Source organism: Mustelus asterias, chromosome 5 (assembly GCF_964213995.1).
Source record: "Mustelus asterias chromosome 5, sMusAst1.hap1.1, whole genome shotgun sequence".
Classification (NCBI taxonomy): Eukaryota; Metazoa; Chordata; class Chondrichthyes; order Carcharhiniformes; family Triakidae; genus Mustelus; species Mustelus asterias.
The window spans coordinates 72,568,204-72,593,858 of NC_135805.1; the positions used below are offsets into that span (position 1 = coordinate 72,568,204).

General features: G+C 42.4%; 1 protein-coding gene across 50 annotated transcripts in view; it reads right to left on the reverse strand.

The window, feature by feature from the left end:
* Positions 1 to 407: 407 nt before the first annotated feature.
* The window catches only part of trdn (triadin), a 452,817-nt gene continuing 427,569 nt past the window's right edge, over positions 408 to 25,655 (reverse strand). For 49 of the 50 annotated variants that reach the window (XM_078212798.1, XM_078212806.1, XM_078212805.1 and 46 more), the window contains 2 exons: positions 17,606 to 17,638; positions 408 to 1,600 (listed from right to left, as the gene is read on the reverse strand). In XM_078212798.1, the coding sequence (XP_078068924.1) occupies positions 1,446 to 1,600; positions 17,606 to 17,638 (188 nt within the window). In that variant the 3' untranslated portion in view covers positions 408 to 1,445. The remainder of the gene's footprint in view (positions 1,601 to 17,605; positions 17,639 to 25,655) is intronic. The other variant, XM_078212769.1, reaches the window with a different exon arrangement.

Consider the following 25,655-nt stretch of genomic DNA (forward strand, 5'->3'; position numbering starts at 1 on the left):
AACATCTGTAAGACTCTACTGTACATATTCTTTAAAAAAATAATTAAAAGTTCTCAGCACCCAATGAAAATATAACTATTATTACATTGGTGGCACTATTCCTTTTGAATCTCAGTGAATTAGTAATTATCTGTACCAGATCTAAATCAGAACCAAACAAAATTCTGACTACTTTCTGGATTTAAGTCAAATGTAGTTACCCGCAGTACCGACACTTGCACCTCTTTTAAAACTCTTGTTGGTGTTCAGTATTGTACAAGAATACACAAATCACAAGTCATGACCTTCTACACTCCAAAAGACATTGCTCACATGTGTTTCTGTGACAATTATCTAAACCCAATTTGCAAAATTCCTCCTTTTGTTTTAAATCATCACATGCTTGAAAAATAATTAAAGTCAAACAGTAGTTGGTAAATAACTGTATTTTTTTTCCAAATCATGATCGAGTGTTATGAAAATACAGCTACCGAAGCGGGAGTAGAAAGAGGTAATTTCCAACAAAGCCATGCACTGTCAGGATAAATACATCAAAGCTTCTGGATAGGTCAAGTTTAAAAGTAAAATGCTGAGTGCAACTGCTCTCTGTGAAGGTTTCCATCTGGCAGTTAATCACAACAGTGCCTTTAGATGCTGAAGGGAAATTAATTGCACAAAAATAAACTGCTTTACTGAAAATTCTAATTCAGGACTAATGCTTCAGAGCAGACTGTCAACACTTATATCACATTAAAAATTTGGATGGACACTTTCACTGTCCATTGGCATTTGTGTCACAATACAAAGATCATTGGAAACCATTCACAGACTGTTCACAATAGAGAATTATTGTATCTGGTCTTCAGTGAGGACTAGCTGCAGTAGCATTAATATTCAGAATTCATAGACAGAAGACAGGAGCAATTGAAGCAGGCAAACAAGTATTCTGATGGAGCTCACTTTTTTTTCTCTACACCTGCTTAAACCAGCAATTGGAAATACAGAAAGTCCATCAGAACGTCAGTTCTCGGGATTTCAGGACAAAGAGGCTTGAACTGAATAAATCCTGATTATGGACGTAGGGACGTGTTGTGTTTTACAAGCATTTGAAAGGCAATTTTAATCCGACAAACTTTGGATTTTGCAAAGAGCCATGGAGAAGGAGCTATAAGATGCAGGTACATGTCAGTATTGCGTGTTGTTGTTAGGAGCAATTTAATTCTATAGCACCACAGTTTTGACAGGAGGAGTTAGATAGTTAATTCTTCCAACCCTAAGTAATATTGCGTTCCATTCGAACCGATCATCATTCCTGCTATTCATATCTGCAGTCAACAGTAAAATACTTTGTTCTTCTCAGTGACCTCTGTGATGACAACTCTGCAAAGAGAGCAGAGCAGGAGAACTGAAAGTTTCAGCTTGAAATCTTCAGAATAATTTTCCATGTAATCTTGTTGTCTGTTCATCTAATGTCCTGGAGATCTGACCTTTACAGATTCCCCACTCTGCTTGGGGCTATGTTTGCTCACTGCAGGGCTTTGGAGAGATGATAAAGCATTTGACATAGGCCCATATCCATTGGGGGCATCAAGGGACACACACTGGAAGAAGCGTAGGTTTGCTGTAGTGACAAAAGAGCATTATAAAGTTTATGCGCCAATCAAAATGTACATTTTAGAATGAAGCGTGTTATTCTAACTTGTAAAAGATGGGGTATTTATCGATACATGAATTGAACTATTTAAAAGTCAATTAACTTCTACTGTAGTTATTTTGGTTTAAAATATAAACCAAACTTCCAAATTTTAATTAAAGCTCTGACAAATGCAACGGTAAGTTTAGACATTGCAGTTAGTGCACTAGTCTGGAATATACAATGGATTATTAAAGATTTTGGAGAACAACAATCTTGCTTGACTTTCCCATTTTCAATCTGTCAGCTAAAATATGGTTGTGTCGCCCACACAGCAGTCATGGCAATGAGGAAGGAGAAACACTAATCATAATTATCTGGGAACTGTGAGCAGGAAATAGTTAAGTACCAGAAATGCACTGGGCAAACAGAGGAAGCTATTTACTGAGCAAAAGTTTGATATAATTGGGCATTGGAATGAGGAAAATTGGTTTTTCAGGCCATCTGCTGAAGAAGTGGAACATAATTGATGAGAATTGAAGGCAGTCTTTCCCTTGGGATTTGGTGTGCCGAATGTGAAAGAAGTGGTTGAAAGCTGGTAGAACCAGCTAGCTACCAGGTCTGGACACTTGTGACTCACACACAGGGCTTTTGCTATTCACTGTTTAAGGAGGGATAAGGCCAATAGAACTTTAGCAGATCAGAGGTGAAACTTTACACCAGCCACAAAAATAATTCATTGAGAAATTGCTGGTAGGTTAGATGTCACCCAGCTGAAACAAAACACAAACACCATCTGGCTGCACTGTGCTAACTTAAGCTGCTAATTTTAACACATTAAGGTGAGAATTTTCCTTGTAGCTGTTTGTGCTTCATTGCCATATCTTCACGAGAAGCACCATGGCACCTTTGTTTGAACTGAGCATGGAAGATTGAATGCAACTCCCTCTAAACAATAAAAGCATGAATTGATCCATGAATCCGATGTCGTAAATCATTTGCAAATTCACTTTGAGCAAGATTGTGCAGTGTGCCCTCTATGTGTCCTCTATTAACACTCTGACTAGCCAATTAGTGAGATGGTTACATTTAGTGTTTGAAAGCAGATAATGATGACTGAGTATGACATTTAGATATAATTGTATTGACAACACAAAAACTCAACAACACTGTGATTAAAAGTCAAAGTAACATTTATAACATGGCATAGCTATTCAATACCACTTGAAAACTTTGGAGCTAGTTGAACATTTAATTTATTTTTAGAATTATATCATGAATCTCTAATGGATTGTGACTACAAGAACAGAACATTCCGAGTTTTATGTTAATTTTCTAAACTGTGTAAACTTTACACTGAGGTCTATTATTGGAAATAATGCCAATAAACTTTTTTAGTAATCACCAACTCAGTAGTTCTATTTTGAAAACAAAAATTTTTGAATGCAAAGAATTGAGCAGATATCTAGACCTGGCAGTCTCCAGGGGTTTACACTACTATTGGTGCAAGTTTAACATAGTGGTACATAATTAAAACAAGGGAACTAAAAATAATGCCATAACCATTTAGGGAAAAAAACACATCCAGACATATAACACCGGAAACCTCTGACTTCGTCCACGGCTGGGATTCTCCGGCGCCGCAGCAGTGAATGGAGTTTTGGCTGAACGCCAAATTCCCCATTCTGGCTGGCAGTGGGGGTGAGGCGAATGAGATTGGAGAATCCTGGAAATGGTCCTAAAATTCCACCCTAAGTTTTGAAATTTTTGACAGGCTGCTGTAAACTGCCCATACCATAGTATCTAGTTTAGGGGGTTTTAGTCTTAGGATGTCAATCACCCAGTGTAAATGAATTCAGTCTCGACCATAGCAAGTTGGTAAATTGAAGAGTGAAATGATATCCATAAACAAAATCACCATTGAAAGCTGCTGGACTGCTGTAAAAACCCAACTGGTTCACTAATATCCTTTAGGGTATATCTGCAATGCTACTTGATCTGGCCTATATACATGATTCCACTCCCACACTGGGCTGTTAATTCCTAATGTTTGCGCACTAAGGATAAGAAATAAATATTGCCTTTCCAAGTTGCGAGAGCACTGATAAAACAATAATTAATGGCCCAGGTTTTGCAGTCAGCAGCGAAGCAAGGTTTCTCACCTCTATTGACAAAGGATCTGTGCGCCATGGATTTCCCCTTCCCAATGTCAGGTTTAATCTGGTATGAATCAGGGAGATATTTTCCATGTGGCCAGAAACAGTAAGAGATGATGTGAACAATGGGAAATCCCATCGACAGCAGCAGAACTGGAAGATTCCACTGCCAGCTAATGCTGGGTTGCCTCCGCTGCCGCAAAACACACCGTGGGGGATTGGGGTGGGGGTGGAGGCACAGAACATCCCAACTAATGTCACAAAGCAGTGCAACCAGCCATTCATGATGAAGTATTCTCACAGACAGCAAACAAGGAAGAAAAATGGACTGAATTTTTCAGTTTTAATAACAATTTTACAGAGAGCAAAGTAAATGATTTAGACAAGCACGATAGTTAGAAATTGAAGTATCATAAACAAAAAATATCATTTTACAAATGCGATTTTCTACTGGATCATAATGGTGAAATTTAGCATTCCACAAATATAAAGTTAGTTTTTCAGGACCAGCAAGCGCACTCAGAAGTATGAACTCACTATAAGCCTAATTAAACTTCATTCAACAAGGTGCAACTTTGCTAAGGGTATTTACAACAAGATTATAATAGCATAAAAGGGCAAGTTCTTGCAGTTCAATGATTTCTGCTTGACTGCATTCTGGGGATGCTTTAACAGCATGTTCTATGTGAAAGCAATGACAGCAACTTCTGGATTTCCATGTTTTACTGCACACCTGTAAGCTCTAGGAGTCAGATTATGTGTTTTTTAAAATGGGACAAAATGGGAAGGGCTAAGAAAATGGCTGCTGAGAGGCGCTGCTGAAGTCCTGCCTTGATTTCCGCTGAGAGACATTTTGGGCCCAATTTTACCATCACGTTGTGCCCATTTTCAGGCGCAAAAGCTTGGTAAAGTCAGGCGTGAAGCGAGTAGCGTGATCCGCGCCTGCCTCCGTGCCCATTCCCCCTTTACCAAGGGCCTAAAATGGCCGCCGGCGGTGCCATGCCCGAAACGGGCACGACGTCAATTTAAATGCATTTGCATGCATTTAAATTGACTTAATGGGCTGGACACCCAAACTTACCGGCATTGCCCCCTTTACCACCATGTTCAACCGTCCAGATTCAGCGTGAAACAGACATGGTCCACAAAAGTCCGATTCGGGCGCTCCAGCTTCTGAGGAGGTATGTTCAGAGCTTACGGTGGTTCTCTGACTCAGATCGGTGGTGGTGAGGGGGGAGGGGGAGGGAGGCGGATCAGATGGCTCTCTGGTGGGGGTTGGAAGGGGGGGGTCCACCACTCTGCGTGCAATCGGTGAGGGGAAGGGGGGGTCTGCTGCCACTCTGCGTGCGATCAGTGGGGGGGGGGAGAAGGGGGGGAGAAGGGGGGGAGAAGGGGGGCAGGGGGCCGTGATTGGTTTGGGTAGGGGGGGTGGGATAAGGGGGACAGTTATGTTGTGGGGATGGGGCAATGTCTGTGGGAGCCAGGAGGAGGCATTATCCGGCCCGGGAGCGATGTAGCAGGGGAGCATTTTTCTATTTATTTTTACTACTCATGCGCAGTTGAAGGCTCCGATCGGAGCAGCAGCATTTCGGGCGCAATAAGCCTCGCCCACAAGCTTCTGCAGCGCGATTCAGGATCGCTGCTTTTTTTTAGGTAGAGTGCGTATGGGGGCGCCAGAGAACGGGTCCAAAAGGCGGATCTGAAACACTCCCAGATTCAGCACTTAGGATCAAAATGGTAAAATTGGGACCTCTGTGTAGTGTGGGAAAGCGTACAGGGCTGGATCCTATCAAAAGGTCTAAAGTCAGACCTTTCAGGATTTTCAACAGAGCAAGCAAACTTCAGAAGACCTCAGTGAACTTAGTAAGTAAGAGGAGACAGCAACGGCCATGGAGATGGGACAGAAGGCCGGGATTCTTCGTGAAAGGCAAGATAGAGATTTCTAGAGTCTCATGGAGCAAATTAACATGGAGGGATGTCAGCAAAGAAGGGAGAAAAGGTCGGAAGATGACTCCATAGATGGACCAAATTTTGAGCAGGCATCAATTTTGATGGGACCTCCATCATGGGGCCCAGGAGGCACATCTCTGCATTTTTAAACACCGGCAACTGAGGCTCAGACCTGTAGAAGTTCATCAGAACATTTGAAAAACATTAGTGGCTATGGTGGGCCCTTGGGTCTGCCAGTTGAGACAGCAGACTCCACTCCAGTGCAAAGAGGGGTCTTCCACCAAGAAAATCCCATTTCTTGGCAGTCTGGCATTGAATGCAGGATCACATTGGTAGAATTAGTCCCAATTTCCACCTCCAACATGAAAAGTTGGCCCTAGACGTTGCTACCAGCTTCAGGGAAGCAATGGCAGCAAATGTTGACAGCTTTAACATTGTGACTATGGCAAAATCTAGGCCAATGTAATTTGTGCTATTTGAGGAAAAGCAGGAGAATGGTCCAAGAATGGGGTGACCAGCAAAAAAAAAAGTTTGACTCTCATGACAACCTTTCAGTTTAAAATTAATTACATAGCTGGTAAATGTAATTAATTTGTCCAGCAAGAAATTGACAGGATCGGAACAACTACAAGTTTTACATCTGCTTTTACTTACGTACCACAAACTGTAAGGTGAAATTTATGCAGTGTCTTACCAGAGACAGATCTGATTCCATCAATTTCCTGCTGGGTGGATTAGATTAAAACCTTTTCCTTGGTTTTATTAGAATAGCTATGCTTCAAATAATTTAGATTGCCCTGGAGGTTTTTATTGAGATATTTCTAATATTGGCCGACCGCAATTTGGAGAAATCTTTAGCATTACAACTGTTATGCGTACAGCTTTTAAAAGGAATGGTTTCCATTATTAACATTGACCGTATGGGTCTGAATTGAGAGAACATTTCATTCACACAAATCATGAATGTTTGACCATGTCATCTCTTCAAAGGGCGGTGCTTACTATGTATTTATTCAGTGAGTTCTTCACTTGGTTTAGGCACTGAGCTGGGAAATTGCCAATAGGTGAGTGTTGTATATCAGAGAATGAATCTAGGAAGTGTGTAGTGGTGGTGGTGGGGAGGGGGGGGGGGGGGGGGTGGGGGTGGTTAAAACAATGAAGCTTTATTTAGAGGTGTGTGTTCTCTTACATGGTTGCTTCTTCTCTGCCTGTTTCCCATGTCAGGAACTTATGATGTCACTTCTGGTGAATACATAGAACATAGAACAGTACAGCACAGAACAGGCCCTTCGGCCCACGATGTTGTGCCGAGCTTTATCTGAAACCAAGATCAAGCTATCCCACTCCCTATCATCCTGGTGTGCTCCTCCATGTGCCTATCCAATAACCGCTTAAATGTTCCTAAAGTGTCTGACTCCACTATCACTGCAGGCAGTCCATTCCACACCCCAACCACTCTCTGCGTAAAGAACCTACCTCTGATATCCTTCCTATATCTCCCACCATGAACCCTATAGTTATGCCCCCTTGTAATAGCTCCATCCACCCGAGGAAATAGTCCTTGAACGTTCACTCTATCTATCTATAGGGCGGCACGGTAGCACAGTGGTTAGCACTGCTGCTTCACAGCTCCAGGGTCCTGGGTTCGATTCCCGGCTCAGGTCACTGTCTGTGTGGAGTTTGCACATTCTCCTCGTGTCTGCGTGGGTTTCCTCCGGGTGCTCCGGTTTCCTCCCACAGTCCAAAGATGTGCGGGTTAGGTTGATTGGCCAGGTTAAAAATTGCCCCTTAGAGTCCTGGGATGCGTAGGTTAGAAGGATTAGCAGGTAAATATGTGGGGGTAGGGCCTGGGTGGGATTGTGGTCGGTGCAGACTCGATGGGCCGAATGGCCTCCTTCTGCACTGTAGGGTTTCTATGTTTCTATCCCCTTCATCATTTTATAAACCTCTATTAAGTCTCCCCTCAGCCTCCTCTGCTCCAGAGAGAACAGCCCTAGCTCCCTCAACCTTTCCTCATAAGACCTACCCTCCAAACCAGGCAGCATCCTGGTAAATCTCCTCTGCACTCTTTCCAGCGCTTCCACATCCTTCTTATAGTGAGGTGACCAGAACTGCACACAATATTCCAAATGTGGTCTCACCAAGGTCCTGTACAGTTGCAGCATAACCCCACGGCTCTTAAACTCCAACCCCCTGTTAATAAAAGCTAACACACTATAGGCCTTCTTCACAGCTCTATCCACTTGAGTGGCAACCTTTAGAGATCTGTGGATATGGACCCCAAGATCTCTCTGTTCCTCCACAGTCTTCAGAACCCTACCTTTGACCCTGTAATCCACATTTAAATTAGTCCTACCAAAATGAATCACCTCACATTTATCAGGGTTAAACTCCATTTGCCATTTTTCAGCCCAGCTTTGCATCCTATCTATGTCTCTTTGCAGCCTACAACAGCCCTCCACCTCATCCACTACTCCACCAATCTTGGTGTCATCAGCAAATTTACTGATCCACCCTTCAGCCCCCTCCTCCAAGTCATTAATACATGAATACATTAACACAACAGAGCTTCAGTAAGCTAATAAGAATGCATAACATTCTTCCCCCCCCCTCCCCTACCCCACCCCCGTTAATTTGAATGTCCCCAACAAGTTCAAAACAAGTTCAATAAGTCAGTGACTACTAATAAGTCAGACAGTCTGGAGGTCATTGCTCTCAGTTGACGGTGAAGTTCTGCCATCTTCTTCTTTGTACAAATGTCATCAATAGTGGGGTTAACCGGAATTGACGTAAATACGAGAGGTTGTCTCGGTAGATGTGTTGCTTTCTTCAACAGTGTCTGTTGGGGTTATGGGAAGCTCAGGTCAGGACTTTGTACGGTTGAGTCTGGATTCTCTGCAGGTTCCCATTCTGGCAAATCCATTCTTCCAGCTAACAACTGATCCACATGTTTCCTCCACACAATGACATCTCTGGTCTGGAAAGCATAAGAGACAGGTCCACTCTATGCTAGGATTCTGGCAGGAATCCATTTATCTCCGATGGAGTAATTCCTAGCCAAAAGTCCTTGCCCTTTGTGGAAAACTCTATATTTTAGAACCATAGAAAATTACAGCTCAGAAACAGGCCTTTTGGCCCTTCTTGTATGTCCTGAACCGAACTTTGATTTGCTTTCCCGCTGTTCCATTTGTCTTTGTTGTTGATGTTGTACAATTTATTTAGTTTTTGGAGGTTTCAAAAGGTCGAATGCCGATTGTAGTTGTCTCTTCATTATTAGTAATGTAGGAGAGGTCTTAGTCTTTGAATGTATGGTATTCTTATACACGATTAGAAATTTGTTAAGATCAGCAAACCTTGTTCCCTGATTGATCTCAAGGTATATTTCATGGTTTGGATGAAATATTTTGCTAGTCCATTGGTAGCAGAATGATACAACGCAGACTTACTGGGCAGAATTTTCCCATCCCATCCCCCACAGAATCGCAGCGAGCAGGACATGGACATGGACCATGACCTTGGGCAGTATTTTCTGGCTTTGGGGTGAGCGCAGCCAGAAAATCCCACCCAGTATGTTGAATACCGCTCTCTTGCGAGAAACCTGCAAATTCTTGTGACACAAATTGGGGTCCATTGTTGCTTACCAGTTGTTCATGGAATCCTAACCAACTACATCTCCTAGTTTCTTGATAGTCTTTTCTGATGAAGTAGATTTCATCACAGTGACTTCTAGCCACTTTGTGTGAGCATCAACCATTATCAAGAACATATGTCCTTCAAAAGGTCCTGCAAAATCCACATGCACTCATTGCCAAGCTGCTTCAGGCCATTCCCATGGATGCAGCAGTGCTAAGGGTGGCAGTTTTCTTATATTCACACAGGATGAACATGTTCTGGCTTTCTCTTCAATTTCTGCTTCAAGTCCAGGCCACGCGAAATAACTCCTCACTATTTCCTACAGGTGTATGATTCCGCAATGTCCCTCATGAAGCTTCTCTAACACTTGCTTTCTCAATGCTGGTAGAATGATCACCCTGAGCCCCCATAGAAGGCATCCTAATTGTAGACTACATCTAGGAATCTTGAATTGTAGAATGGTCTCAGATTGGCAGGTGACTTTATAGAAAAATGTAATGGTGTACCATACAGGGATATGCACTCATGGCAGCTGAGCAGGAGCAGGGACTGGTGTTACAGTGTACAAGTCATTGAAGTTCCATGACCAGTGCCATGAGGCTATTGGAAAAGAAAATAGGGTGCTAGAATGTCTTGCAGGGAGAATTACATATAAAACAAAAGAAAAACACTTTCCTTTGTAAAAAGCTATTTCATTGCATCTAACTTTGGTTACTTCACATAGTAGAAGGTATAGAGGACCAAGAAAAGATTCAAAGTTGACTGGTACTCAGTTCAAAGGCCCTCAGCTACCAGGACTAGTATAACAAGTTGAGGTCGTTAAAATAAGGAAAGCCTCAAACTTGGTGGAAACGAATTGTTTGTTTCAGCTTCATAGGTCAGAAGGAATTGGGAGTATAAACTACACAAGCCTGGATGCCATAGATGTTATCAAGCTGATTTTTTTGTTTGAAGAGTTATTGACCTCTGAAACAAGTTGCTGGCATGTGCAGTGAATGCGGCTTCATTTCAAGCTTTCCAAAGGTTGTGAGTGAGCTTTTGAGAATGGCAAGCACAGCTCCATAAACAAAGGTGGTGTACCTCTGGGGATTGGGCCATTCACCCCCATGGTTTTCCAGAACTTGTCCAATTGCTTTTACAGTTTGGTGAGGAATTTCCCAAGAATTTTCCTGGATTTTATTTTCCTTTAGTCTGGTGAAAGGAGGTGATGTTGTGTAATCAAGAAGGCAAATGGAATGTTGGCCTTTATCGCGAGAGGGATGGAGTATAAAAGCAGGGAGGTCATGCTGCAACTGTACAGGGTACTGGTGAGGCCGCACCTAGAGTACTGTGTACAATTTTGGTCCCCTTATTTAAGAAAGGATATATTAGCTTTGGAGGGGGTACAGAGAAGGTTCACCAGGTTGATTCCAGAGATGAGGGGGTGAGCTTATGAGGAGAGATTGAGTAGACTGGGCCTGTACTCATTGGAGTTTAGAAGGCTGAGGGGAGATCTTATAGAGACATATAAGATAATGAAGGGGCTAGACAGGGTAGCAGCAGCGAGGTTATTTCCACCTACAATGGAAACAAGAACTAGGGGGCATAGCCTCAAAATACGGGGGAGTCAATTTAGAACAGAGTTGAGGAGGAACAACTTCTCCCAGAGGGGAGTGAATCTTTGCAATTCTCTGCCCAATTAAGCAGTAGAGGCTACCTCGTTAAATGTGTTTAAGTCACAGATAGATAGATTTTTAACGATTAAGGGAATTAAGGGTTATGGGGAGCGGGCGGGTAAGTGGAACCGAACTCACTATCAGATCAGCCATGATCTTATTGAATGGCGGAGCAGGCTTGAGGGGCTAGATGGCCTACTCCTGCTCCTATTTCTTATGTTCTTATGTTCTTATAACTGAATGAGCATGTTTTAACCAGCGATCGAAATGACCTGAGGAATCAATTGAATTATTTCTAACCTAGTTAGTTACTGCTGATGGATGAGCTAATTGTGATCACATAGTCGTGCATGTCCAGAAAAACTTCCTGCAGACCAAAGATGATTGTGATGAGTTTCCCTTTAAGGGCAACACAGCAGATTAAGGGTCACCTGGCCTAGAGTAGGGGATCACCCCATGGAGTGGACTACTCTTAAGCAAAATAAAATTTAGAGCTAGCTGCATTCATGTGGCTGCTGCATAATTCTTAATAATAGATAGTTTTTGTGTTCACTTATGAAATCTGTGGAAGTGCATCTTTACAATGATCTTACATTTGATCAAGCATTCCCAAATACGAGACAGGTTGAGTTTTGAGCATTTAGTAGGGCTATAATTCGTGGTGACTCAGAAGTTTGATATGACCCCATAGATTAGATAGGCCTACTTGCAGTGCCCCCACCCATATGAAAGCCCTCAGAATCAACCAAAAAGGCACGAAACTGCATGCTGCCAGCCATTTTGAGATTATTGCATTGTAGCATGAAAACCCAGCATAGAAGACAATATTACCAACAGAGGGTGTGGAATTTTTCCAGTGCAGTAAAGCTAGTTACTTCAAGTGTTCTTACAAATTCAGCAATTTATATTGAATTCAAAGGCCAGAAAATATTTATGAAACACAACCCTTCCAACAAATGGAAAGTCAAAAACAGACACCGACAGACTTCTTAGGGGAACTAGATAATCTTCATACAGACTATTGGTCATTAATAGTTTGAGTTCAAGGTTTTCATACCAATTTTAAAATTGACAATGGAGTAGCTGTTGACAGATTAACAGACACAATGACCATGATTGGCATTGATTTTCCAATCAAAGGCAAGGTTATTGCTGCACTCAATTACAAAGGGAGACAGATTATTGATTCACAATGTTCTTCACAATGGGCGTACATGTCCATTGAGTGGCATTGCTGGCATACTTTTAGGAATCATAGACAAACCAGATGATTCCTACATTCAGACAACTCATTGGACCCGATTTTACCATTGCGTCGTGCCCGAAAACGGGCGCGAAAACATGGTAAAGTCGGGTGTGAGGCCATTAACGCGATCCACGCCCGCGTCGCGCAGATTGTCACTTTACCAAAACCCGGGAATGGCGGCGATCCGCTTCGTGCCCAAAACGGGCGCAACGGCGATTTAAATGCATTTGCATGCGTTTAAATTAAATTAATGAACTGCCCGCGCAACTTTATGAGCATTTCTCCCTTTACCACCGCATTTGCCAATCCGGAACCGTGCCGTAACGGACCTGCTAAATAAAAGTCTGAATCGGGCGCTGCAGCTGCTTGAAGAGCGCGTTCCGAGCTTTCAACGGCTCTCTGACTCAGATCAGTGGTGAGGGCGAGGAGGGAGGCGGGTCAGAACATTCTCTGGTTTGGGGTGGGGGGGGGGGGGAGGAGGAGAGTGAGGCCAGATCGTTGTCTGGTTGGGGGGGGGGGGAAAGAGGAGGAGGCTGGTCAGATGTATCTCTGGTGTGGGGGCGGGGGGGTGAGTGAGGGCAGACCATTCTCTGGGGGAGAGAATGAGTGAGGCCAGATCGTTGTCTGGAGGGGGCGGATGAGTGAAGCCAGATTGTTGTCTGGAGGGGAGAGGGGAGGTGTGTGAGGTCAGATCATTGTCTGGTGGGGGGGAGGGGGGAGGGGCGGGGAGGAGGAGGAGGTGGTTCAGATGTTCCTCCGGCGGTGGGGGGGGGGGGGGGTGGGGGGGTGGAATAAGTGAGGCCAGATCGTTGTCTGGGGGGGGGGGGGGGGGGGGGGCGCGCTGGTGGGGGGAGGAGGCAGACGGACCTCTGGTGGTGGGGGGGCAGATGGATCTCTGGTGGGGGCATGGGGGGGGCAGGGGGTTCTGCTGTCACTCTGCGGGCGATCGGTGGGGGAGGGGGGCAGGGGTGGCGATCGGTCTGGGTAGCGGGGGGGTGGGTGGATAAGGGGGACAGCGATGTGTGGGGGTAGTGGGGGGGGTGGATAAGGGGGACAGCAATGTGTGGGGGTAGTGGGGGGGGGTGGATAAGGGGGACAGTGATGTGTTTAAGTAGTGGGGGGGCGAGGCTAAGGGGGGGGGCCATCACTGCTGCTTTTCGCCCCCGGGCCACTTTCTCCGCTTTTTGCGGCCCGGGAGCGATCTGACACGGGCGCGCTTTTTCAAATTTCTTTCTAACTGCGCATGCGCAGTTCACAGCTCTGATCATTTCGGCCGCGCTAAGACCCGCCCACAGCGCAAATGGAACTGGAGATTTTTTTCAGGCTAAGTGCGTATGGGGGCATCTGAAAGCAGGTTTCTAAGTCGGATCTGCATTATGGCCAGATTCAGCACTTAGAATGAAAATGGTAAAATCAGGCCCATTGTCTTTCATGGAAAAATCTTCACCATTTTATTTTGAAGCAGTGCAAATTCAGCCTTCTGAAGCTGAGGAAATTTATACACTCAGCAGAAAATGTCCTTCTTTCACAGAGACACCATCCACTAAACCCAGGGCAAGCAACGAAGTTAGGAATCTCTCTGTTACTCACAAACTAAGGCCAAAGGTGGCAGATATAGAAGGTACTGCAGCAGATGATGACCATCCCCATAAAGACCTGTTGGATCTGAATTGGCCCTTCCTAGAGAATGATGCAGAAGAATTCCTTGCAGTGATTTACTGGAGGTAGAGGTCCTAGAGATTTTTTTATTGTTGGATGAAACTCATAACTTTTCTGTTTTTTAAAAAAAATAATAATTTGTGCTTTTAGTAGCTGAGCAGTGTTCCGGTCTTAGCTCCACTGAAACTACCAATATAATTGCCTACTTTATCTCCTGTTGTTCGTGACGAATCTTCCAGGGAGGATGCCTTGCCTGAGTCCAGGTCAGAGTCCAACTGCTAAATTGTTGGTACTTTCCAACGGTGCCATCCATATTTCAGTCTCAGTTGAAAGTCTTCTTCCCTCCCAGAACTGGAGGTCTGCACAGAAGCTGAGACAAAACTTTTAGCACTTCTGAAGCTGTAGAATGCTGTACAGCAATTGTGTCCCAGAGTTGACTGTCTACAGCAAATGCCTCTCATTATATAAGATGAAATCGTCTTTGCTCCATACTCTTAGCAGATTTTTCCATTCCCCAGAATGGAGCAACTTCACACAGAGAAAAGTACAACTTTTTCACCGCTGTCTACTGAAAGTAAACAGTCTTCCAGGAATATAACTGGGAATTTATCTCGCCCTTTCCTGACAGTTGGTTGTTGGCTGATTTTTGTTTTGTGTAAGTTTGTCAAAATCTCAGATCTTCAATGACTTCTCAGTCTTTGATGCAACAGTCGATGATACAGCTGTGATAGTTTTTCCAGGACTGGAGATCATTCCTCTTCAGAAGTTTCTTCACAGTGTCCTTTGAAGGAGCAACATATTCCTCAGTGTCCTGAGTTCTCTAGTTCTAGTCTCAAAGGGTCAAAAGGTCAATTCTCTTTAGTCACATCATTTGATTCAGTCTTACATTGTACAGTCCTTGTTTATCCTAGCAGTTCAGTCATCCTGAAATCTACACTGAGCTTCCCAGCTCTGCTGACAACAATGCCGATAAAGTGTTGTCCTACTCTGCAAATAATAACAGCTTTCCAGATACAGAAGAGAGCTCTCAGGGAAATTGAATCCATCAGCAGTGACTTGGGGAAGAGGAGATTAGGTGTTGGAGTGGCTCAAATTTGTAGTTGTAGAAAGGGAGTTACAGAAATGTAAATACCTAAAAAATATAATTTCCTATTCTTCAAAAGTAGGATAGCATACACAGGGGGAGGTGTATAAAGAGTTAACAGACGGGATATGCTAAAATATGACATAGATGATGATATAGTCAATCATGTGTTCTACTCTTGAGAGAGAGGTTGAAATCATGCCTCGGAGCTATGCGCCTACTCTGTAACCTGCTTAGATGTCATACTAATAAACAAGTGTTAAGCAGATACCAGAGAATGTCTTCAGTCTGTTTAAGAACCAAATCCCACACCTAGAATCCAAGGTAGAAGAACCAATCTCACAGCACCTATAATAAGTGAGATGGAAATTGCGTACTTGGTCTAATGTAAGCAGGAACTCCTGTTCTTGTGAGGGCACCTATCTTCAAGGTACCATGGCCACAAACTCAATGCTTGCTTTTGCAATTATGGCAGAAGTAGAGAGGGACCCAGTCCTGTACATTAGGAGCCAGATTTTGGTAGTAGTAGTAGTAGTACAGGGAGGGAGAGGGACTGATCATCGTCTGCAAATGTTGATGAGCTGACTAAGTCCCCAAAACACTAAAGGACTGGGGCTCCTCTGGGGTTCAGAAAATTAATGCCATAATTTTAGTATTGTCCCATTTACATTGCTATTTCTGAAGAGGGGAGTTGCATGATTGTGATTTTAAAAAAAGACTGCATATTTGTGGACATTATAAATACATGGGCTGAGCATGTGCTCTATTTATGAATAGATGATGCATATGTATTCTTGACAATTTCCTGTATTTTGTTGATGACAGGAGAAATTGAGATTTGACAATACAGAGTAGATACAAGGGAAAAGTTGCAGGGGAAGAATGGTATAAGTGTATTCATCCAAAAGGGTAATTCTATGATCGATCACATTTAGGCCAGGGTCCTCGCCAAATTGGGTTAATCCGAAGGTCCTTTAAAAATGGTGGGCAGCTGCTTATTCTGGGATTCCCGACCTCATTGCTGGACTGTTGAATTTTTGGGATGCCTTTAAAGGGTGCAGGCGGATTCCTGTCAAAAGCCTGCAACAGAACTCGTGACTGGGCCATTCCCATTGGGGAGATGGTTGGGTCCTGCTGCTCTGCAAATTTCATGGGTTAGGGCAGTGGTTCCCAAAGGGTGCGGCGAGCCACACTGGTGCGGCGAGAGAGGATGGCAAGTGTGGCGGGAAGATTCAAGGACAATCAAAGAAACATTTAAACATGGATAGATATTTTTCCAAAGTGAAAGCAAGACCATCAAGTGATGCTGAGGACGATGTCCCATGATCATATTATAAAGTAGTTGTGTTCTATGTTATGAATCAAGCACTGCTAGGATTTGTATTTTTTTGTTTTTGAATGTATTTCTTATCAATAAAAAATTCGGTGTGGCGCGAGCAAATTTTTATTCCGAAAGTGCGGCCCAGTGAAAAAAGTTTGGGAACCACAGGGTTAGGGTTTTAAAGAGTGGTGGTTCACACTCCTTGGAGGGATCATGAACCCTAAACTGCATGTGGGGACTTTTTAAAAGGCAAGTTCAAAAGGTCCCCTTCTTGCCCCCTATGCAAAGTTATTCCCCCCATGCCATATCTCCTATTGTCCCCTATGCCAAGTTTTGCCCTTCCACCCCCTCTGTCCACTCATGCCCCTTATGCCAAGCTCTGCCCTTCCACCCACTCCCCTGGCCTCTTTGCCAAGCTATGGTGTCACCATGCCCATTGATCCACTGAACACTTTCTAGAACCAATCAACCTCATAATCCATCATGGGATTTTTTCCTCATTTTTTCCACTGGATGTGAATGTCAGTGGCAAGGCCACCATTTTTTACCCATCCCTAAGTTAAAATTCACCCACTTGTTGTGGGTTCTGGAGTCACATGTAGGCCAGACTTGGTAAGGGTGCAATGAACTGATTGGTTGTCATGGCAATCAATGATTGTTTCATGGTTACCATTGCTGAGACTACTTGTCAATTAGAATTTTATTTTATGAATTGAATTTTAAATTTAACCAGCTGCCATGGTGGATTTTGAACCCAATCTCCAGAGCATGTGTCTAGACCCCTGGATTGCTGGTCCAGTGACATTACAACTACATCACTAACTCTTTTATCTATAATTCACTTAATCCAATCCTTCTCCCCATCTATTTCCGTCTTTGTACATGATCTGAAATTGAATTAATTCATTTTAATTCAGCCTTCTTCTCAGTCCTTCCAGTATTTATTTCTCAAATCGCTAAGATTCATTGGTTAAGGAGGTACTCTGTTTGCACCATTGTTAATTCAGACTTCCAATACTTACAAGGCAATATATTTTGAGCTGAAGTGTGCGGGAAAAGGTTCAACAAACCAGACTCATCATGAAATTCTTTGCTCTAGTAAATTCTGGGCCCATAGATTCTGGGACTAATGAGAAATCCAACTGCCAAGGTAAACCAGGCTAACTTAATTAGTAATATTTGTTTTCTTGTTTCAAAAATTTATTTCTTAGCAATTTGCTACAAAGCAAATGACTCAAATCACCTATTTCTACAAGAAAAGGGTAATGATTTTTCTTCATATTACCAACCTTGAGACTTTATCTTTGCAGCTGAGCTTTGCCCTAGAAAATAAAAAAGATGGATTCAATTACAGATAACTGTCAAGGATGTTAGCTTTTGTGCAACTGTGTGTGAATACATTTATAAATATCTTTGAGGATCTAGGCCACAATTGCAGCCAACTCTCACCAACCTGTCAGAGGCCAGGCCACCTTTCTGTTACCACGCTGGTCTCCACAACTCTTTGGGTCCGAGAACACGGAAACTCTTAACACAGGAAGTCCCCTTACTCAGCTCAACTCTTCAGCATCAGTGACCTTCCTTGGGGCAGATGGAGCCCCAGATACGTCAGGAGATTCCAGGGCTAGTTTATGACCTGGTGTTTTCAATGGATATCCACCAGAATAGCCATGCACATAGACTTCCATTAAGCTTTTAACTACAATTGAAAAGTCCACAGTCCAAAAATGTGTAGGTTAGGTGGATTAGCCATAGTCAATGCACGGGGTTATGGGGATAGGGTAGGGGGGGGGGGGGTGAGTGGATGGAATGGCCTGGGTGGGATGTTCCTTTGGACAGTCGGTGAAAACTCAATGGGCTAAATGGCCACTTTCTGCACTGTCGGGATTCTATGGTTCAATGGTCATAACTTTGACAAAAATAATCAGTGGAGCTCTCCTGAAAAATTATTTGGATAAAATTGCAGTTTGATACAGTTTACTTGGTAATTCTGCTAGAGTCTCCCTGAACTTACAGCAGGCGATTGATAGAATCAATAAAGTGTAACCAACATTTCCTGTCCCTGTCCCACCTCCCAGGAGAGGAAAAACATTTTCATCAAATGACCGATTTTCCAAATGCACACATCCAGAAGGTAGCCTCGTCCATCTGGAGTATATCTCCAGAAAATTCCAGCTTGCAGCCTACGGTCTTCCATTCACAAAATGAATGGTTTTAAAATTCAAAGGAATGTGCCTATGATTTCCTAATTACATGCTCCTGCCAGCTAAGCTCCCTAATCAGGGCTGAATTTTGAAAATAACATGATGGTTTTGCAGACAGCAATGTCCTTTCGGAAAATGAAATGCTATCATAGTTAAAAAATAAAAAAGTCCAACAAATAAGTTTTGTTGAAAGATTTTTCTAACTAATAGTGATGAGTTGTTTACAGCCATGAGCAACCAATATTTTTTGTGGTTAAAATTGAGTAAGAAATGTCCATCTGGACACCAAGAGAGGTTCCTCCTGTTTTTGAATGTTTAATTTAAGAAATCCAATATCTGGAATGTGCAGGTTGGCCCTTAGTTAGCCACTGCATCTAAAGGATGGCATCTCTGAAAATGTAGCACTCATTCAATATGAGATTGGAATGGCAGCTGCGGTTATGTGTTCAAAACCTGGCATGTAGTTTGAAACCATAATCTCTGACTCAGAATACAAAGAGTTACTTGCTGAGTCAAACTGACACAAGACTGAGATGCAAATTTCTAGGTTTATTTCAAGCATTCGGAAGCTTAAAATGCTGTGATCCTAAACGCTGTGATGTTGTTACAATGGTAGCATCATCAACTTACTCATGCTAAATACTGAGACATTCATATAAATTTAATAACGGGTTTTTACACAAAAGATATTTTAGAGGTTTCAGAAAAATCTACAGATTCTAAAAAATTGACATCAGTTAGTTCTCCAAAGCATGATGCAAGTGATTTATATTTTTACAGTGTCATCCAGTGCTTTAACTTTAATACTAATATTGATACTAATCAGAACATATTTAGTCCGCAGAGCACTCCTATGTCATGGGATAATGTGAAGTTGCTTGACAGAGCCATAAGATAATTCCTTCTCAATGATCTGGACATTGATGTGTAAAGATGTTTGCATAGAATGTGCAGAACCAGAGAAAAATCTTGGGAAACATTTGGCAGATGGAGCAGGAAATCAAGGGGCACATTTTTAAAATTAGACGATGTCAGGAAGGAAACCTTATTCTTGGGAGCAGAAAGTATGAAAAAATGGACTTGGAATGAAAAATAGTAAAACAGATGAAATACTGAAAGAATAATATCTAATTTATATATTTAGTAGGCAAGACTGGCTAGTCATTTCATTTAAAGACACTTACAATGTAAGCAGTACAGTAAGGAGAATGTGTAATATCTTTAAACTTTATAGAATCTGTAATTGTTTTTAAGAATATTTGAAAGAGACTTTTAAAACTTTGCATCAATTGCACAGGGATCAATAATAATTTTCTTTGTTGACAAGAAATACAATGTGACCTGGCAACTTTTAAATTGAAAGCAACACCAACAGGGAGGAAGTTTAGATGCAAAGAAGCTGTGTTAGTGGCAGACACAAAGGAGAGTTACAAGCAGAGGAGCTGGAGGGCGAAAGCACTCAGCTCACAGATGCAGGCACAGGGACCAAAAGGAGAAAACAGAGAAGACTTGTGAGGAGAAGCAGCATATCAAACCCAGAAAGAGGTCAATTTTCCTGTTTGGCAGGAAAAGAAAATTGCTCTTAGCGACAATGTGTGAGCTGGCTGAAAAGGTCGAATACCTGGAAAGTTGTGTGAACAGCTAGGAGATGCTAAAGAGCTGGGTATTTTCCCAGAAATGTCCAAACCATGAACCAGGGTGCTATTGAAAAGAAACTCGGGGAAGCTACACCATCAGGACTGTCAAAACCCGAGGGAATTAGGATTCATAGAACTGTGTCTTACTGATGATAATCATACCTGTGAAGCTTGAAAGTGAAAGTTGTTGTCAGATAGGACCCTTGAGCTACCCTGCCAGAATAAAATATGACATATTGTGGAAGTATGTAGCTACGTGGTGCCACATTTATGTGGGGAGTGATGCAAATGCTTGTATTTGTATAAGACACACCTTTGTTTTGTCAATGATTTAAAGTGGAATTTACCTTTTTATTTGGAGTTCCATTTGCCTGTTAATTCATGTGTAACTTCAGTTTCCTCTGAATTGTATTAAAGTAAAAGGTACAAAAAATGGAATCTAGTTGGTAACCTCTTCATTTGGCCGGGGGGTGGGGGGGGGGGGGGGGGCGGTGGGGCGGTGGTGTCATTCAGTAAATTGGGCTATTTTAGTTTATAATTTCACCATGGAGTAAATGACACATTGGCCCTGAATTTCCACAGGGAATTAGCTGATTTCATGTCAAAGCTCCAGGTTGGCAAAATGCCACAGAAAGTCAGTTATCATTTATACATTGAAACATCACTGAAAAGGTAACATAATTGAAAATAAAAATGGAGAAAATCATTCTGTGAATGGGGATTAGATGCACTATTGATCAAACCAGTTCAATTATCTAATGAGAGCAGGCAGGGTAACTGCAAAGTCACTGTCCTTTTTCTTTCTGAGAAATCATGGATAACAACACATAGTTCATCCTCCAAAATTACTTGGTGCAAACGTTTTTTTTCATCTTGAACTGTAGTTCAGTGGTTCACTAACTCCTTAGCATGCAATGTTTTCCCTTACAGGCTCTGCTGTAACAAGGTAATACAGTAGATCTGTTATAGCCGCCAACGGAGTCACCTTGGAGACAATATTCATGTACCAACCTTCATTTATTGCCAATAATTGCAGGACAAACTTGCACAGCATTAAAGAGATGGCAGAAGAAGGCATACCCAAGGACAACAACACATGGCAGATATTCAGTCCTCTCCTTGTCAGCATCATGCAAATAGCCAAGGCAAATGCTCCGATAATTTCTTTTAATAGACAAAACCTTTGACTGCCCCTTACAAGTCAGCCAAGTAGTGAAATAGTACCAGCCTCCACAAAGGCATGTTTAGGCCTACCACCTGTTTTCAAACATCTTTGAAGGTTGGCTTCTTTGTGCAAGGGACTGCCAAGATAATGGCTGAGATCAGAGGTCTAGATAACCTTTTCATGTTCTGGCTGATAAAAGAGTTCGTAGGCCACATGGGGAAGTGAGCACCAAAAATATACAAAGTGGTGTTCACGTCAATCTGTCGCCATGTAAGTGAACTATTCTTTCCTTTTTCAACCTTTGGCAGGATCAATGCTGGACAACATTATTAAGCATACGAACATACAAAGTAGCAGCAGGGTAGACCCCTCAAACCTCGGCTGCTATTCAATAATATCTTGGCTGACCTGATTGTTACTGTTCTGCCAACCACCAATAAACTTTCACCCCCTCGTTAATCAAGAATCTATCCAGCTCTGCCTTAAAAATATTTAAAGACTTTGCTTTCATTGTCTTTTGAGGAAAGGAGTTCCAGAAACTCATGACCCTCAGAGAAAAAAATTCTCCTGTCTTAAATAAGCAAAGTAAGAAGTTTAACAACACCAGGTTAAAGTCCAACAGGTTTATTTGGTAGCAAAAGCCACTAGCTTTCGGAGCCTTAAGCTCCTTCTTCAGGTGAGTGGGAATTCCCACTCACCTGAAGAAGGAGCTTAAGGCTCCGAAAGCTAGTGGCTTTTGCTACCAAATAAACCTGTTGGACTTTAACCTGGTGTTGTTAAACTTCTTACTGTGTTTACCCCAGTCCAACGCCGGCATCTCCACATCATTAAATAAGCAACCCTTTGTTTTTAAACAGTGACCCCTAGTTCTCGGTTCTCTGACAAGAGAAAAAAATCCTGTCCATATCCACCCTGTCATGACCCCTCAGGACCTTAAAGGTTACAATCAAGTTGTCTCTTACTCTTCTAAATTCTAATGAATACAGACCTAATCTCTCCAACCTTTCCACTTAAGCCAACTCACCCATTCCTGGTATTAGGCTTCTAATGCGTTTACATCTTTCCTTAAATATGGAGATTAGTACTGTATACAATACTCCAGTTGGGGCCAGCATGGTGGCACAGTGGTTATTACTGCTGCCTCACAGCACCAGGGACCAGGGTTCAATTCCAGCCTTGGGTGACTGTTTGTATGGAGTTTGCACATTCTCCCCATGTCTGTGAGGGTTTTCTCTGGGTGCTTCAATTTTCTCCCACAGTCCAAACATGAGCAAGTTAGATTAATTGGCCATGTTGAACTGCCCAAGATATGCGGGTTAATAGGATTAGTGGCGTAAATGCACGGGATTATGGGGATAAGGTGGGGGGGGGGGGGTGGTAGATGCTCTATCAGAGAGTTGGTGCTGACTCGACAGACTGAACGGCCATCTTCTGCAAGGACACACATTCTCCTGAATCATTTACTTCCTGTGACTAAGAAACTCCTCCCTGAGATAGGGTGGCTTTAGACTTTCTAGAGTAACCTCCGCCAAGGTGCCTGTTGCCAAATAAATCCAAGATAAATGTCAAGAACAACACCAACAACTTTTCATTGCATTCATCAACCCAATCAAAACATTTAACTCAGTAAAGCACAAGGTTCTGTAGGTTATGCTCCAAAGATTTGGGTGTCTGAGAAAGTTAATCATAATCCTCCAATTGCTTCATGATGATATGACTGCAACTGTCTTGAGTGGGAGATCTGAACCAAGAACTTTCAAAATCTGGATTGGGGTTTAGCAAGGCGGTGTGGTAGCCCCCACACTATTGACAATCTACATGACAATGGCTATTCACCTCATCAACTGGTGTCAGTATTAAATATTATTTGGATGGAAAACTCAATAACCTCATTTGCCTCTGTGCCAAAACTAAACTGACCTCCATAAATACAGATGAGCCACAGTTTGTCGATGACTGCAATGTTATTGCCCACTCTGCAACAGTACTGCAATCTCTTCAATTATGCATACAAGAAACTTGGCCTGTCCGTGAATGTCTCCAAAACAAAACTCATATCAAACTATACCTTGTCAGCCAAATATTCTACCTGCCTCGTAAATATGTTGAAGTGGAGACTCTGGAATATGTTGAGCACTTCCCATAGCTTGGTAGAAGGTCATCGAGGAAGACCAACATTGGATCAACAACACCAGCTCAGCCTTCTACAAGCTAAAGCAATAAATGTTTGATATTAAAGACCTCTGCAAGTCAAAAAGGACCGAGAGTACAGAGCAGTTGTCGTCATCACACTCTTGTACTGCAGTGGGACCTGCATTCAGTAAGAGTGACACAGAAGAATGCTTGAGAAATGTTGACTGTTTCTCACTCCACAGACGCTACCAGACCTGCCGACTATTTCCACTTTTTCTGTTAATAATTCAGGTATAAATCAGCCTTCACTTTTACTTTGATTGGTACCACATCTACAAACATCCACTCCCTCCACCACTGATGCTCAGTAGCAGCAGTGTGTACTATCTACAAGATGTACTGCAGCAATTCACCAAAGATCCTTAGATAGCACCTTCCAAACCCATGGCCACTTCTATATAGAAGGACAAAGGCAGCAGATAAATGGGAACACCACCACCTGCAAGTTCCCCTCCAAGCCACTCACGATCCTGACTTGGAAATATATCACAATTCCTTCACAGTCGCTGGGCCAAAATCTTGAAATTCCCTCCCTAACGGCATTGTGGGTCAACCCACAGAACATGGACTGCAGCGATTCAAGGAGGCGGCTCACCACCACCTTCTCAAGGGCAACTAGGGATGGGCAATAAATGCTGACCAGCCAGCGACGCCCATGTCCCACGAATTAATAAAAAAAATAAAAAGCTAGAATTTTAAAAATGTTTTTACAACTCCATAGCTGACCAATTTTTTTCCATGTTCCTTTGAGCAGCTCAAAAGCACTTGTCAAGGTAACGATGCTGAACTGGAATGTTATGAATCCTATATATTAAAGTTTAATACATAAATTTGAAAAATACCAGAGGTAAGCTGATTAAATGTAGCAGAATTCTACATACTACGCACATGACATCTCTTTTTAACTAATAGGTTTTTAAAAAACAATTATCGCAGCAGGAAAACATGGTTTATTAATGGAAAGCAACATTAACTAAATCACTAGTAAATAGATTTCAAGAAAAATTATAGAGAACGGTGCAAAAAAATGTAAATTTTTACAAAGAAGCAAAGCAGCAAATTCATTCGTGTAAAATTAGAATAATTTAAACTAATTTTCACAAATTATTGTGATGATTATTGAGTAATGAATTTAGATAATTGCCAAACATTACTGTAGTCAACGAAACATAAATGAAAATAAACAACCTAGATAGAATGCAAGTATGACAGTCCAATATATTATGCTTGAAGGAGGGAGCATAGGAGTATGGATCTCTAGTTCCTTATATGGCCCCACAATTTCAAAAGGAATTAACAGAATCTCTACAGTGCAGAAAAGGCCATTCGGCCCATCGAGTCTGCCCAAACTCTCTGACAGAGTATTTTACCCAGACCCTCCCCCCCACCCTAACCGTGCAATCCCACACATCTACCATGGCTAATCCCATCTAAGATACACATCTTGGGGCACTAAGGGGCAATTTACCATGTCCAATCCACCTAACCTGCACATATTTGGACTGAGAGAGAAAACCAGAGCACCCAGAGGAAACCCAAACAGACATGGGGAGAACCTGCAAACTCCACACAGACAGTGATCCAATGCAGGAATTGAGCCCTGGTCCCTGGAGCTGTGAGGCAGCAGCGCTAACTACTGTGCTGCCCACTAAAGTTCTTGAGTTAAGGTTTGGGACCGCTTCATTGGAAGAGAAATTGAGAGGGATAGTGATTCAAGCTATTTTTGTGCACACCCTAGCACCAGTGAGTAGTGCATGGCATGCGGTGAAAAGCACGAATAATGTTTTTTTTAAAATGTGAGAGGAAATTAGCTTCCCTAGTGGGGAGATGCAAAAGCAAAATTACTTAATTTATGTAAAAACCACAGACATGAAACATGTTCCGAATTGAATGCATATAATTATAACCAGACCACCTATAACCAGAATTTTAAGCACACCACTCACTGGCCGCTATGCTTTTTGGATCATACGAAGCAAATTTGTCAATAACCTTTTTTTTCAATTCTTTGTCCTGTTTCAAATCAACAAACTGAGAATCTAACACCAAGCATTATAAAACATAATCGTCCACAATCATATCCCTGAAAAGCACACCCAATCTGAAAAGTTAACCAAAAAAAAATTTAAACAAAAATATG